Source organism: Uloborus diversus, chromosome 10, assembly GCF_026930045.1.
Source record: "Uloborus diversus isolate 005 chromosome 10, Udiv.v.3.1, whole genome shotgun sequence".
Lineage (NCBI taxonomy): Eukaryota > Metazoa > Arthropoda > Arachnida > Araneae > Uloboridae > Uloborus > Uloborus diversus.
The window spans coordinates 17,145,962-17,163,573 of NC_072740.1; the positions used below are offsets into that span (position 1 = coordinate 17,145,962).

The 17,612-nt window shown below is 30.3% G+C and overlaps 1 protein-coding gene across 1 annotated transcript in view; it reads right to left on the bottom strand.

The window, feature by feature from the left end:
- LOC129231489 (methyltransferase-like protein 25B) overlaps window positions 1-17,612 on the bottom strand; it is a 36,480-nt gene that overhangs the window by 4,735 nt on the left and 14,133 nt on the right. The window contains exons 4-9 of the mRNA XM_054865817.1: window positions 17,081-17,211; window positions 13,643-13,807; window positions 12,777-12,911; window positions 12,021-12,065; window positions 8,285-8,418; window positions 789-904 (exon numbers count right to left, since the gene is read on the bottom strand). Of these exons, the coding sequence (XP_054721792.1) occupies window positions 789-904; window positions 8,285-8,418; window positions 12,021-12,065; window positions 12,777-12,911; window positions 13,643-13,807; window positions 17,081-17,211 (726 nt within the window). The remainder of the gene's footprint in view (window positions 1-788; window positions 905-8,284; window positions 8,419-12,020; window positions 12,066-12,776; window positions 12,912-13,642; window positions 13,808-17,080; window positions 17,212-17,612) is intronic.

The window sequence follows — 17,612 nt, forward strand, 5'->3', positions numbered from 1 at the left end:
TCACAGAGATACAAACTTCCAGACAGAGATCCAAATATCCAGACCGACTTTCAGCTTTATTATTAGTAAAGATGATAGTATAAGTAGCATTTTTCTTCCTAATAATGTGGAGCCGTGTGCCATTTCAGTATGTCTGTGCTTGAGGTTGAGCATACAAGGCACAAGAAATTTGCTGCTCCTCATTTTCGTTCTTGCGGTGAAAATGTCCTTTTCTGATTTTAAACTATTGTTCATGGTAATTAGACTGCTTCATGTTATCACCCTTTAAAAAATATGGTAAGCTCATTTGCATATTACTTGTGCATTATTAATAAATTTTAGACAACAATTTAGGTTAACTTTTTAGTTCCAAAAAGTAACAACTTCCCCATAATTACTCTACCCCCCCCCCCTTGAATATAAATTTACTTGTACATAATTTTTATGTATTTTAGACAACAAATTAGGCGAACTTTTTAGTTCCAAAAAGTAACGACTTGTTTTAGATATTAAATTCAAAACCTTTTTAATGATTCTGTATTTTAGAATTATTGGTTTTACCAGAAAAGATTTCAGTTTCAGCTTTTAAGTAGAAATAACCTCTATACTTCAATTTAGAAATTAATTAATACTCTTTTGTCATGTTTAGACAGGCATAAAAAAAAGTTTGACTAATTACACTCTGCTGAAAAAAAAAAACACCCCTCAAAATGCTGCTGACATAACTGTTACTGATTCTTATGTAAAATGACCCCTGAATCCAAATATGCAAGTACAATAAAAAATTAGAAAATATGCAGCTGGTGTACCTTCTAGCCTCTTAATAAACATTTCAAAAGCATGACAAGCCATTTCCTTTGCTTCATAACTTAATGGGTGAGACAAAGATTTCACATATAAACTTAGAGGATAATTTTCTTCAATCCTAAAAAATTAAGAAAGAAATAAGAACAATTTAAAAAGGTTCTTCAAAACAAAATATTTTCACCCATAACACATGATAATTATTTTTACAGTACCAATTGGGAGATTATGGGAATGCAGTAAATGCTTAAGATTGCATTGGAGTTGAGCCAGCTTTAAGGAATAGCCAATTCGCTAGAAAAAATTACTCTCATGAGCAGGATATTCCATTATCTGGTATCAAAATGACACATGTTATCGATTTGGTACTTAGAAATTTTATTACATTAAGCAGGATATTCTTTTAACCAATATTCCAATCAATCAATATTCTAATTGATTTTGGCCCAATATTCTAATTGGTTTTTTGACCGAAAAACCAATGCAATTTGCAAAAAATGTAAGAGACATAATGGAAAAGAAGGCCTTCAGAGCAGTTCTGGGCATGAAGTAAAACAACCAGAAAGCTATTCAGAGCGGCTATGGGCATAAACTGAAACAGTCAGAAAAATATTCTAACATTTGATTTTAACTTTCAAATGTTAGTTTGTATCCATTTTGTAGCTCTACGATTTTTTTTTTACATTTAGATAGAAGAACTGTTTTGAATGAAAGGTTTATCTCTTACGTTTGTTGTTAAGCTTCATAAAGAAATCAAACTAATGTTTGAAAAGTAGGCAAACTCGCCTGAGACATGGCAAAGTCACCCTGGTAAATGGTACCTGACTGAATAATCCGACTTACATTTAGTTCACATTACTTTCAATCTAAGTAAACTCAACTGCATATGAAAATTCAAATTATTTCAAACTAACCAGGTGAATTAGCAAAAAAGAAACATTTATTCTAGATTAGTAAAGTGTAGAATAAATTCATCAGATTAAAAGCATACACACTAAATTGAGTATAGATTGATTTCAATTTGATTACATTTATTTCAAATGAAATTCTTATTGTATGAAAAAATGAATGATTGATGGAAAAATGAATAGATTAATGAATACATGAATAAATAAGAGAGATTTTGAATAACTGGTTGTTTGCTGAAATAATTGGTTGATTGAACTTATGAATATTTGATTCAGTGGCATAGCTACACTTTCTGCCGCCCTTTTGATGAGAAATAGCTACTACATTAAAGAGTCAAAAGCATTTAAAGTAAAAATAAGAACTTAATTAAGAAGAAAGGAAACTTTTTCTTTCTTTTTTTTTTTTTTTTTTTTTTTTTTTTTTTGCAGAAAAAAAAAGAGTTCAGGGCCCCAAGGAAAAATTATAAAAGTTAAGTCAAAATTCGCAATTTTAGTAACGCTAATAGAAAAGACGCTTGGAGCTTCCTCTAGATTCATTTTGAAAAAAAAAAAGTCTTTCTTTGTTACCATTAGGGGTGAGGATTTTTACAGGAAATTTTCCGAAATAGAAGTGGAAAAGAAATTTAGGATATCTTTGAATGCGTGAAGAGATTGGAGAAGGTTCGGGGGCACTGTCCGGAAAGTTTTTTGACAGACTATAAAAACCACAAATTTCTAGGCAGCATTTAGTGGGGTAACGGCTTCTCACTGGAAATATTTTCCATATTAAAATCAATTTTTGGCCATCTTTGATGACGCGAAAGAGAATAGGGAACTTTCGGGGAACTCTCTGGAAATTTTTCGATGCCGAAGTTTCAAAAATGTAATAGTAGGCTATCGTATAGCATTAGGGAGTGGCTGAATATTTCTAAAAATCTTGGGAAGTCAAATTGCTCTTCCGTCTCTCCTAGAAAAGATTTGAAAATTACGTCCTAAATACGCGATTTCAACCCTTGTTTGACAGACAACGTTATGAGAAAGAGGTCGGATGCTTGTTTTCTACCCGAAATCTTTCTCAAAATTGTTGTTCATTTTAGGTTCTTCAACATTGAAAAAAAAATGGCTTTGTGCACTTCCTTCAGAAATTTCTAAAAAAGAAATTTTGAGCCAGCTTGTGACGTTAGGCTGCGTGGACATTTGACGCCTCTCTCTTAGAATTTTTCTGAAGTTTCAAAAACCCATCTTTATGCGATTTTTGAAGATATTGGATGAGATAGGGGTTTTACAGTTTGAAGATGTCCTAAACACGCATTTTACACTATCTTTAATCACGTTAAAGGAAGAGTCAGTCTGGTCAGAATTCGATTGCCTTGAGGAATTTGTTGGTATTGAAGTTTTAAAAGGAAATGTCTTGAGATTGAAGGCCTAAAACTGCACTTTTTGGGCTGTTTGGTGATGTTAAGGGATAGGAATGTTCGGTTGCTCTTGTTGAAAACTGTGACATTTATTGAGGCTTTAACAACGCAATTTTAAGTTGTCCTCATTTTTATTATATGTTAGGGGTCAGAATTTGCCGGCCTGAAAGCACATTATAAATTTATCTTCTAAAATGTTAGACTGTGAAGGGAGAGAGGGGGTTGAAAATTAACATTTCAGTTGTGAATAAGTGCTTTTATAAAGTGTGCCTAACATTCATTCTGTCTTAATTAAATTTTGTAATCAAGGACCAATCAAAGTAATTGTTGAAATAGATAATGTCATCCCGAAGTTGAGCAATAAGCTGCCCTCTACTTGAGATTTTTCTCCTCTTACTCTTGTTGTCACTTTCCTTTAAAAAAAATAGAGCTTTTTTTTTAAATAAGGTGATTTCCAAGGAACATTCTTAACATTAAGTGGTAGAGATTCCTCATATAACGAAAGGTTACGAAATTTATTATTTCCTCCCCTATAGTAAAACTTTAGAGTGAAAAACAAAAAAAACTTACATCACTCGGAGGCAGATTGCTGCAGTGATCAAGTGAACCCTTGATCACTGCAGCCTCCCTCAGTCTGTTCAGGGAGAGAAAAAACAAAGAATAGTGCAGAGATGTCCGCAAGAAAAACATATGTTTTGTATTACAGTAATTTTATTATCATACTCGTACTAAAACTTTACAATTCAAAGACCCCTTTTTTTGCCTCCAGTCATAGATGAAAAGTCTGATTTCCTTATTCGGGAAAAAAATTTCATATTAAAAGTGAAATTGCCGCACGCGGCAGACCGCCCCCTTCGTCCCACCCTAGCTACACTACTGATTTGATCAATTACAAGCACTATCAAACAACTTGTTAATTGAATGAATGATTGCACAAAGGATTAATTTGATTGCTTAAGTTATCTAGTGAATTATCAAGCGAATGATTCATAGAATACATGAACGAATGAATGATGACTTATTCACAAACATATAAACAACATTTTAATGAATATTATAATTCATTAGAATGTTGTTCAATAAAATGACACTGACAGGAACTACTTTCAGAAATAATTTAAACACTAAGGTTCTTTAGTTTTTTTTTTTATAGTACTCTAAGTTTGCAAAGCAGTCATTACATTTGGAAATTTTTTTACAATTTTTGCTCAAATATTATTTTACACAGCAGGAAGGACAGATCTCTTACTGAGTTCCTGAAATTGACAAATAAAATGCTTGAAATAGACTTTTTCAACACCAAATTGAAAATCAACGTCACAAGAGTAAGATTCAAAAAGTTTTAAGGCACTCTTTAGGATATGTGCTTTATTTTTTGAATTAATTTGCAATGAAAACCAAATATTGAATAAAAGGTTTCATTTGATTTTAAATGATGAGAAAGCTCGAGATTTAATTTATTTAGTAACTAGTATAAATGTTTCAATTTAACTATTTTTCCCCCTTGAAGTGACCTCTTTTGCATCCTCTTCATCAAAATGCTTTTTTCTTTTTTGGCCCCTTTTCTTTTGATAACACCTTTATCGGAATATTGTAAGTCACTTGGTCTATTCTCATAAAATCTAAAGTTTTTTCCTTCATATAACAAAAAACCTAAAAGTGGTTTTAAAAGATTAAATGACACTCTGAAGTCCTATTTCTTTAACTTTGCAAAGCATTGCTAACTGCATTAATGTAGTTCAGAATAGTTGAGCAGAAGCAAGTCAAGATGAAGTTTTCTTTCTTCATTATTTTTTTCAACTGGAAATTGGTATCATGAACTGTCTCTGTCTTTTAATCTTGCCTTTTGGAAATATTTTCCAAAGATGCTGTAACCCTTGGCTAAAGCTCTCACCTTGTTGGCTCTAGCACTCCATATGTTATTTAGTTTCTTGGGAATGAGGATATGATTTGTTGCATTAGTTTCATCAAAACATTTCTTGATCATCACTCACAAGTAACCTTACCTAAGTGTGAGTCACTGATTTGAATAAAAGTATTGAATAATTGTGATATTAGAGGGTACAATATATTCTTTTATTTCAAATACTAATTACAAAATGTCAAATAATGATTGAAAATTTGTAAAAATAAAACTCAAGTTGATTTGTTTAAGGATTTTTCTGGAAATACTATTAATAGAGGTAAACCATCCTTTGCAATATTACTCCCCCCCCCACACACACAGTGAATGACCATGAAACTTACAACTCTATTGGAAGAAAGTCATGTAATATATCAATAGAAAGATCTATTTCTTAGCTTTACAATAAATTTTGAATTTTCATTCTACTACAAATAGGAGAGAAGTTACAGTCATTTGTATAAATACAGTTTTCATGTTTTTTGCATTTTGAGTTTCTTTACAGGCCTATATTTTGAACAATTTTCAAAACAGAAATAAAAAAAATTGGCAGAATTTTTTGTCTTGTCATATGTGTCCTTCGTGCCAATTTTCTTTTTTTTTTTAAATCCAAAATAGTGAGTTCAAGAAGGTGATTTATCTCACGTAGGCTACTAGCCTCGCGATGGGGTAAGATTACGAGGGATGGTTTTCCCCTATAAATTGTATTTTCAGGAAAGTCATGAAACACGTCAGCTTTACCTTGTTTAGTTTTTCAAATTTTCAATCATTATTTGAATTTTTATAAAAAAAAATTAAATAAAAAATAAATCACGACAAAGAAAGAAAGAAAATAAATGAATATATTGTACCCTCTCATATTTCAATTATCCAATATTTTGGGGGCAAATTTGACCCTGTTGAAAGAGTTTGATGCCATTCTAAAAAAATGAGGGTTCAATATTTTTAAGTGTTTTATCGATGTGCACAGTTTTATTCCAATTGGTGATTTACTGTTTGGGTATGGTTGCTTGTCAGTGATGGGTGGAAAATGAGAAAAAGTTTGAGAATGACTTTAAAAACCTAAAGAATGAAATTGAAACAATACAACTGCAACTTACCCAAGTGTGCTTTTTGCATATGGAGTGTTTATTGCAAGTTCATTAATCTAAAAAATATGAGATTGAAGATCTTTGTGACAACCTGACACCTTTGCATCATTATCACATGATTGTCCTCTCATGTTTTTAATATTAATGTCTTACTTATTTAAAAATTCTAATATGGCTAAGGCAAAAGTTTCTCCAGTGGGACTATATTTTGGGAGGAATGTGAGAAAATGTTCATTTACTTCCCCATCAGATGATCTAAGACATCTCATGACTCATCATTTGATCAACATGAGACATGTCAGGAGTTGAATAAACCCTTGAAGAGTAATATTTTGCTTTTTTCATTTCTTCTAGAATGACATTTAAAACCTTTTCACCCATGATTTCAATAACTTCTTTGCTGGTTGTGGAAGACAAATAAGAGGATTTTTCTCTGCCTTGACAGTCATATTTTCATAAATATGATCTCAAAATCGAATCATACTCTACAACTAGCTCTAAAATACCCAAACAGTTTCCATTATTTAGTAAGTTTAGGATTTCTGTATCGCCCATGGACAAAAGAAACTTCAACACAGATGATACTACTTGCTGTACCAGTTGCATCTAATATACATTTTCATGGTTGAACAGAACTTTAAAATAACAGTCTATTTGGCCATGCTACCCATTTTGGTTTACTACTGTCTGTAGACACAATTGATAGACTGCACTATCTTCATGAAATCTTACATGAATTGTAGCATTCTTCCAGTCAGTAAGTCCTACAGAAAACTTGTGTTTTCTTGTTCTCTTTTGGGAAAAGAAAACACCCAAAACAGTACACATTTCCATTTGTAGGAGAATACATGAGACATTTTCCCTTGATCAAAATTAAACTTACATGCTTTTGAAAGATCATGGAATTACAAGAAATTTCTTTTATTTTCTTCATTTCAAGAGCAAACGTTAGCATCAAAATTCTGACATTCAGCAGAATTTCTACATTAGCAAAACTTTCCAACTTCTTTTGTATTTTAAAATAATCTTATGGTTTTTTATGCTTAAGTTTGTGTCCTAATTTATTGTTTTATTGATTGTGTAGTGTAACTTCCAGCTCCACTTCTTTTCCCTTCACCATTTTCCCAAAATCATGTTAAAAAAATTGCTGAAGTAATGCATTTTGTATTAAGCAGATTTAAATTCTTTTACAAAAATTTTGTCAATCATTTTAGCATTTTCTAGCTTTTTTTTCTTCCTTTCTTTTCTATTCTGATACCTTTTTGTTGGTATGATGATGTGTTCTTTTGTAAAAGAGCGAATGAGATATAAATCAGTCAAAAACATATCAGAACTTCGAGCTCCTATTATACGACACAAATTTAAAAATGCTTATTCATATTTATAAATTTCATTGATAGCTGGAAGGCAATGGTAGTTGGACAAATGAATTTCAAAGCAAGTTATGCATCAAACTTACACCATAAACACGAAAATTATCAAACAATTCAAATTAAGGAGGTTTGACCATAATGTCAAGTATTAACTAAATAAGCACTGCACTAGATATCAGTAGATTCCAATTAAAATTTAAAATATTAATTACTTAAACTTTAATACTTTGTAATAAAATCAATGATTTTTGATTTAAAAAAAAAAATATTACAATATGTTTATCAAACTTTGAAGATGACTTGTAATATTATGTACCTTGGTCTTTAGACATATTTATCTTTAGACTAGAATCAATTATATATTTAAGAACACAGTGAAAGTATTGCTGAATCGGTTGCAAGGCAAAATCCAAAAATATTTTGCTATTGCACTTTACCCCACCATTCCACCACTACAATAAATCCAATTGATGGGGGGAGGGGATCTAAACTGTGAAATTTTAATAAGTACTAGCCTTTATGCTCCATCATGCACCATTTATTTAAACTGGAAAGAGAACTTAATTCAGATTTCAAATCATTAATTACTATGATTCTTCAAGTTTTTGAGATGTTCCGTAGAGGTAAAACATTGTTGCGTAGATCTTTGTATTGTTCTGTTCAAAAGTATAATTTCAGCACTACAAAACACAATCTCTAAATCTCTATATAGAAAATCATTAAGACCAATTACTGTTCAACATTAAATAGCTTTTCCAGCAAAATAATTTCAGGAAACAAATCTAAGCAGTCAATATTTATTAAGAGAATATTTCAAAATAAATAAACTAACTTATCATAATGATTTTTCATGTAGCAGCAACCAATAGATAGAAGCACTTTAGCCTTTTCAGAAGCTACAAATAATTTCATAATTGTTGTAGCAAGACCACCACATGTATGAAGTCCTAATAAAGCAAAATTTTCCTATAAAGAAAAAGAATAATTTAATGTCTAGAAAATATTAAACATTAGTATAATAGTCTTCTGTTGGACGGCTCGTCACTCTTTAAATGTGATCTATAAAATAACCATTTTACTTTGGTTTTAAACAAAACATCAAATAAATTAACGTAATAAAATCACACTAGAAATTTGAAACACATGGAAATAAAATTTAAAAGTATGTTCACAAAATATTTGCTTTCTAATCTTAAAACTGCTCTGCAGTGAGAAGACTTTTTCCCTCTAATCTATAATCGTAATATGTATAATATGGGAAGATATGTTTTACCCCCTGCTGTTCCTGATGTTTTGGAAACTTTAATACACATGGAAAAAATGGTGATGAATGGGACATGGAGTAGAAGGGGCCACAATAAGCATCTATAAATGTACTTTTTAAAAAAACATTTATTTTTGGTACCAATCAATTTAAGTAGAAAATCAAATCATCTGACACAAATATTGTTCTCTAGAGATGAGAAATTTTCTTCTGAGAGCACAAATAGCAAGAATCTGCTTGAAAAGTAAGATTTCACTTTCTTAGTAAACCAGTTACTAATTTTAAAATATGCATTAATTTTCCATTATTCTGAGCAATGCATACAGTGGAGTTTTGATTTATGCAAGGGATGCATTCCACAATCCCGTGCAAAAGTGTAATTTCCGTGTTCTGAAATAGGGTATACAGGCGTCCCTTGTATAACACAGTACTTCTACAACATGGTTTCGATATTACACGGTAAAAAATTTGCGATTATTATAACACGGTTTCGATATTACACCGCACAAAACTTTATTTCAAAACTACACAATTCAACACGAATTTTAAAAGAAGGAATTTAATTTTTGTTCAATACACTGTTAAAAAATATATGATAACAACTGTAATACATTTTTACTTTATTTTTATGAAACTTTTATGAAAAACTGTCTGTCTCAGGCTCAGTAGTTTGGTTTCCCTGTATAACAATAACTTTTAACTTTTAAATACATACTTGTTTTTTCTCATCAGTGTTCTAGAAGCAAAAAGGTGAATATTGTTTTGTTTCCAATGCTTTGTAAGAAACTAAGATTAGGATTAAACACACGATAAATTGAGCAAACAATAAATAAAAAATGTAGTCAAAACAAAATATGAAATAAAATAAATAGAATGATTCTATTAATTTTATTTTAAATTTTGTTTTGTTGTTGTTGCTCAGACAAACTTTATCGCTACAGAAAAAATCAGATTTTTTTCTTATGGAATGCATTTTGTTCTTAGTACAGAAAGAAAAAAGGAAGAAAAGCGGATAAAGTTTTTTCTTGTTGTGCATAACAGTTTTAATTTGAGGTATGTAAAATAATTAAGTTTTATCTTTTATAACAACTCTTATTTTTAAATCAGTTGATCTTTGTATGTTCTGGTTGCCAGTTTTCGTTTGTATGTTCTATTGAGCTGAAATTTCAGCTATTTTAAAATTTGCACCTTAGGATTTGGTTTCGATATAACACGGTACACATTCCTTGATTTACATTATTTCAAGGTCTTGTATAACATGGTTCTGATATAACATGGAACAGGGTTTGGATATATCACGGTACACATTAACATGATTTATGATATGTTCATGATTAATTAGGTTGGAAAATGAGAAAGAAAAATGCATGAAAAAGTCTTGTATAACACGGTTTCTATACTACATGGAACGAATTAACCGTGTTATACGAGGGACGCCTGTATGTAACTTTTTCTAATGCATATACAATTATTTTAGACACTTATAAACACCTCTCCAACTATTTTAAACCACCTCCTAGTTATTTATTATCACTTAGTTCATAAAGTAAGAAATGAAAAATGTATTTAAAAAAACATGTTTTCAACATAATACTATACAATATTGTAAATAAATACATAATATTAAGATCCGCAGGATACCAAACATTAAATACAGTACTGTAAAGGTGATTGCATGAGTCAAAGCTTCATCCAAAAAAAACACAGATAGATATCCTTACAAATAAATTGTGTCATCTAAAATTATAACCACAAATGTTATTTACAGTAAAATATAAAAACTTTCACTTTAGGAAATGATAGGAATGCTTGTAGATCAAATTTAAACTCTTAAATTATAGAATCTCATTTACTCTGCTCAGTATCAGTGACCATCTCTGCTCTTTTAGGTTCAGCATGCCCGAGATGCAGATCCTTTTCAATCATTTTATTTTCTCAACTTCATTTAAAGAAGTTTTAATTTTAAAGCACAATTTATCACAAAATCTGCACATGCATTTCCAACCAAGTATCAGAATATGAAGAGTTGAAGTCATTAAAATCTGTCACTTTTTCAGAGAATTAAACTGCATCAAAACACAAAAAACCACATGGAGTTGTATAGTATTAAAGTGATTTTGCGCTAGTTCTTTTGCTCTAGTGTCCAGTTTCGGTAACAGAAATAAGCAGAAGATAAACTTGTTTTAGAATGAGAAAGAACTGACTTGCAGAAACATTAAAGTAATACTATTTTTTTTTTAATTTTTTGGAAATTATTATTATTATTTTTTTTTTGGAATTGGTTTACTGTTCAAAATAATACAGTGATACATAAAGAAAAAAAATACATTGATCCCAGGGAGGAAGTGATCTATATAAACATTAAAAGAATTTAAAACTTATATGTGTATTATTAATTATATTTTAATTTAAATATATTTTATGAGTAAAGGTATCAAAATCTTGATACATTAATTTTTGGGATTTTTACTTTGTTTTGTACATCAATTGCTTGATCATTCAACAGTAACTCATTGTTTTCTAGAAAAGTGGAGTATCGAGAGAAAAGTAAGTCTCTTTCCTTTCTGTCCCTTGACTGTAGACCAATTAAGGACATACACAACACAGTTCTATATTCTTTATCACATACTATTTTTCAAAATTGCATTTCCCAAAAACGATGAAGCATTTATTAAGTGATAATATTAATTACACAATTTTGACAGATAATTAAGGTTTTTCAAAATTTAAAAACTCTAAAAAGATTTTTTCACATCTGTTTTTTTATTAGTTTTGAGAGACTGTGTCCCCTGCTTACTGAGCCCACTAGTCAGCCTCCCTTGGCAGTTTGGCAGTAACTTTGTGCCAGGGGGCCTCGTCACTTGCTTGTAATGGTTGCTTGGAATTGGGCAATGCACTAAGTACAACTTGGTGATACTTTGTCAAATTTGGTGCCAACCCATATGAAAGCACAATTAAAGTTCTGGGTGGCAAGATGAAGACATATTTTATTAATATTCTTCGTTTATTATTTGCTAATGAAAGCTTTACAGAGATGATAATGATGAAATGGCTTTCCCTGAATATTCCAAATCTGATAGTACCTGCCTCAACCCTAGACAGACACATGCATGGATTTTCATGGCATAAAAAGATTATTTTATTTTTCAGCTATAAGTAAATAAGGAATTGGCATTTTTTACATTAATACAGCAAAACACAATTTATTTGCAGGGTTATGACATGAAAATACTTTTAAAAAAATTGGGAATCTAAAGATACTAAAGATTTACAAAAATGTGCATTGTGTGCAAATATACCATACCTCTGAATAGCCTTGGGAGCTGTCATTCCAAGCTTTCTCGAAAATCTAACATAAAATAAACATAAGTATAAATATATAATCTTCATATAGTATACTAAATTTAAAAAATTGATATCTTCCTTACATTCAAAGTTGTGAAAAGCATTTGCTTTTATAACTAATAACTAATTTTAATCTCACAAGTGTTTTCCCTAAGTGTTTCTTCAAGGGCGACCCATCCTGCCTGCACTTTCCCAGAGATAAATTTCCCTCTCTACAAAAAATGTGCTTTTTTTTTCTCTAAATGTAAAAAAAGCTACCTTCATTTAAGCCACGTATTGAAAAGAATATGCTGCCTTCACTGTCTCTTGAAAAAATAAGTCACCTCTGCAGCCTTTTTTTTTAATACGAAGAACCGTCTGACTGTTTGCAAAAAGGGGGTTGTAACCTTCTAGAAAAACCCTGATCAAATAGTCAACAAAATCAACAGCTTATTTTTGTACCTAGATGCTCTTATTTTTCAATTTTATTTCCAAAACATAGTATGACTAATATCTGCAGAGAGAATTTCATTAATAATTTCAAAGTTTCATTTTTGTTCCCAACTACTGCTTTAGGAACTACCTCCTTAAAAAGAATATCAATACACTCTCTCACTTTTGTCCTCACTTGGTTCTCACACATTTGAAGCTCAATATATGCAAACAGAATTACTAACACTAAAAAATTAAAAATAGAAATAGCTGGCATTTTCAAGTTTGAAATAAACTAACTTACCTTTTTCAAGTATAACTTAGAAGAATCAGGAGTAATGGAACCTTCAAGATGATGTGGCAGCTTTTTTATATCATCATTATTAAGTTCTCTTGACATTTTGGAATTAGTCCTCAACTTCTCAACTCTATCAAAGGCCTATATAATATAACAAATGTTAATGAATCATTTGTTTTTAAATAACTTACAATTTTAAAGAAATGTAACTAAACAAAAGAATATCACAAGAATGTACATTAAAAGAAATATATCTAAACATGTTCTCTCAAATTATTTGTGAATTAAAATCCTTAGTACTAGTTGTTTGCTTCTCCCAAATCTGCAAGTCAATGTTTAAAAAGAAAAAAATCCATGAAACACCCTAATATCCAGTGCTTGAGTAGGTTAGAAACGAAGTTCCTATGAGTTTTTTATTTGCTGCAGCAATAAATTTTAGATTGATTGACACCATTTGTAATATTACAACAACAAAACATTTTTTAAAATTACTTTTGAATTACTTTTTTTACTTGCAATAATTAGAATCAGAAGCCAAGGTTAAAATTTATGTACGGTTGACAAACGCATAATTAAACTAAGCAGCAACTACATCAAGACACTACAGTAGCAAGAGCTGATCCACTGCAAAGCTTATGGAATTGCAAACTATACGAATGACCTAAATTGGCTTTGAAGAATCATATTTTACTTGGATATAAATTTTGCAAATATGCAAAAAATTCAACTAAGGATGCAGACTTACAAATATATGTTTCCTATTAAATCTCTCCATATATTTTGCAATATTCTACTAACTTTGAAAAACTTTCATTTGAAAAGAGAATAACACAGAAGAAAAGAGATAGTGAAATTTTCTATCAATGAATCACCTGTTGATCAAAATTTACAGCTCCAGACACATAACACTGATTTGCTTCAACAGTAGCAACATTCAAATCATAACATAATGCCAACAGCCTTGAAAGATGACCTTGTCCAGAGCCAACATCAATAACATGTTTCATATCAAACATTTTCATCACCATGGCAGTAAGCTACAAATTGGAAATTTCATGTAAATAAAATTAATTTCAAATCATTTTCGCTAAAATCATTGTACATATTTGAAGCAAGGAGCATTTTTAAATTTCCTGCAACATTTCAATAGAAAGCAATGCTTTGTGAAGAAAATTGGATATTCTGTACAAGCACAGATTTAAGAGTGGGTCTGCCAAATGTGATATGTCCCCTCCCCGCCCCCCAAAAAAATTTTAAGATTTTTTTTTTTTTTTTTTTGATCATAGAATTTGAAAAATGCAAAATTAAAAAAAAAAAACTCGCAAGAATTTGCTGAGAAGGAACATTGAGCATCATTAAAACTCATTCTAAAAAAGAAAATAAGAAAAAAAATTACAATGCTGCCACCTATTTGTCAAATCAATTAATCAGAATGTTCTAAAGAAGAAAAAAAAATTTAAAAAAATTTTGGAGGTCACAATGACCACTGGTGACTTCCCATATGGGCGACCCGTGTGGGGGGGGAGCAATTTCTTTAGTTCACCAGGGGCGCTAGACCCCATAGTTACGCTAATGCTCTGAGGTACAGATATGTTCTATGCATGATATTAAGAAAAGTGCAGAACAGGGATTAGCGCAAAGGAAGATTTAAGGTAACCCCCTTCCCCCCAAAACCTTGTTTTTACGTCATACTGCCAATACTAGTATGGTACTGTATATAAAAATGTAAGAACTGTTATCATCCCAGAAGAAAACTTTGGTTGTGTTAGTGGGGGGGGGGGGGTAAATTTAGCCTTAAAAAGAGTGCAGATTATTATGTAACTTTTTTATAAGAGGTACTTTATAGTACCTTATATGTTGGTCTTTAAAGCTCCCAAACCTATACTGGGTTAGCCCCTTGTAAATTCCAGTCCATGATCTGTACCTGATTATGTTGTGCATTACCTACAACAGAAACTGAATACATTCTCTTAGTACATAACATTTTTGATGGCTCTTCAAGCTTTATAATTGCCTATCTTTTTTCTTTCTTTTTTCTTTCTTTCTTATTTTTTTTTTTTTTTTTTTTTTTTTTTTTTTTTTTTTTTTTTTTTTTTTTTTTTTTTTTTTTTTTGAAGTGCAACACAAAGAAAGGGGAAAAGGTAAAAACACTTTTTAACACCATCAAGTGTCTTGGCATTGTGTTTTGCAAAACTATTGAAGAATAATTTTACATGATTCTCAGCAAAAATACTAGTTATATTTAGATAATAATATTTTATTTGCACATTTTGAGTGTTGCATTTCTACTAATTTTATAACAAACAAAAGTATGGGCAGAAGTAAACTTTACTTTTAAAATTAAGTGACATTTTCTTAGCAAAGTAAACACAATATTAAAGCTTGATGTAACATTTGTTTTAACAAGGTAGTGGTCACCTTAAAACTTTACCATACAAAAATACATAATGCTTAGATAATGCTTTAGAAATATTGTGCAGATGAACTTGCTTATAACAAGCCTTGAATTAATGGGATCTTGGTGTTAACAAGCAAATCAGAAATATTAGGTTGGTATAATGTTAAGTTTATGAGATCATAACTCACTTTTAATGAGCAAACTGCTTAAAGCAAACTATCTTTTTGTAATAAGCATGAAACTGCAGTCCTCGGCTGGAATTGACTTAGCTGGCGGTGTATTTCATGTATCTTTTTGTGATTTATAAAATTTCTTTTGACATCTTGCTCATGGTACACATTCTTCCAAAAATTTCTTTAACACTTGGAAGTCAGCCAAAAGTAAGTGATGAATCATAAATCCTGAGAACAAATGAAAAGTGGCCCTTTTTTTCTTAATTTGTGGAGAAGAGAAGCATTTGAAAATTATGTATTTGTTGATGCCAAATTTATCACTTCTGAGGTACATTTGAAGACAATGTAGCTCAAATTCAAGCTAATGCAGACAAAAAAATTTTGTAAGTGGGCACAATAACCACAAATGTGAAGAATTTGAAGGTAAAAAACTTCCAATTTTTATGAAGTCAGGATGCAAATGGCGATATTTTTTGGGCCATGAGCATTCCTTGAAGAAGAATACTGAAAGAAACTGTATGATAATTCAAAGCAAATTAATCAACTTCTTTGTCATTGGACAGAAATAAAACAAAAGCAAGTATGTATGCACTTTAAAAAAAAAATCACAAACTCAGTTTTTGCAAGCACTTGGTTATTAAGAGCCACTCTTGCAACCTCTTTGTGTTGAATATACTGCCGTGCTAAGCGCAAAAGCCGTATCTGCACCTGAGTTCAAAATGAGAAATTGTAGTTCAAAGTTGGGAACGGCCATGTATTTGATACGGATGCAAACTTTTCAGAATTTTTGAAAAAATATTTCCCTTTCACAAATGACCATAAAACATAAAATATGTCAAAGATTCATTTGGTGAACATTGCTCAATTTTGATAAAAAGTGCAGATACGACTTTTGTACTTAGCACGGCATTATAATCGAGTTTCACTGTATAAAGACAAATGTCAAAACTATGATATATTTCAAAAAATGAAAGAAAATGAGAAATAATAGTCCTTTAGTATGCATGAAAAAAATAATAAGATCTGAAAGTTTTGTTCCATTAACATCCATATCTTTAAAATACTCACATTCAATTCAACTTTTAAATAGGAAATTTCAAATCAGATTTTCTCAACTGCATTTTACTTGTCAAAGTTATAATTAGAAAAAGAAATTTCCATTGTATAAAAAACTGCATCATTTATGTAAAGTCAGAAAATCATCATGCTTTGTTTAAGTTGACAAAACTAATGTTTATTTTTGGTTGCTCTATCACTTCACAGGCATAATTACTTTATATAAATGATAGTGTTTTCTCTCTAAGACTATTAATGAGCAGGTACTCTATGCTTAAAGTATTTCAACAGCTGTAAATCTTTTAGCAACAAAAAGCTTCATTTCAAAGATAATGCATACTGTGTAGTTTTATATGAAAACAAAAATATTTAAAATTTGAAACAAGCAAAAAAAAAAAAAAAAAGGTCATATATAGTGCTGACTACAATAAAAATAATTTTTTAGCCAAATTTACAATGACTACAAATTGCAAATATATATTTCAAGGCACCTTTTTATTCTGTAGAACAGCTTTTTAAGATTTCTAATCAAGAGAACAGAAATTGTACATAATTACTCCCTGCAGAATTTAAATAGCACACCATTCAAAATAAGACAAAAATTTATCTTTCCTGACAGAAAAAACCACAATGTGCCACTAACAACTATGTAGAAAATCTAAGCAGGTACTAATTATTACTACCTGAGCCATTCGAAATATCTCATGTTGCTTCTTGGGTTTCACATGTTTGCGGCAAAACTCAGGAATACTTTTGTGTTGTAAGGACTTTTCTTCAAATTCATCTTTTAAAGTATCCCAAGAAACATCTCCTACTTATAAAGAAAAAAAGTGATAGCTTAAATTTTCTCTAAAAAGGTTTTGTCAAAATCCATCAAAATTATTATCATTTGTATATTACACTCCACAGAATTATTCACTGTGAGTATACCTTTGAAGTAAAAACTGTCACATTCATTAAAGTCATCACCATCTTTACTGCTGAAATCGGTTTCAAAATAGATTTTAATATAGACTTTAATTCTAAATAATCAAATAAATAACACTTTTCACATGAAGTCTTATTGTTTGTTAATTTAAACTTTCTAATTCGAAAAAGTATTTACTTAGATATAGAAAATTGTTCTCTACTTTTTTTAATTTAAAGTATCTTGACTTACCTGTTTGAACAACATTGTAATTAAAAAATGAGTAACTAATAGATCGCTTTTTGAAA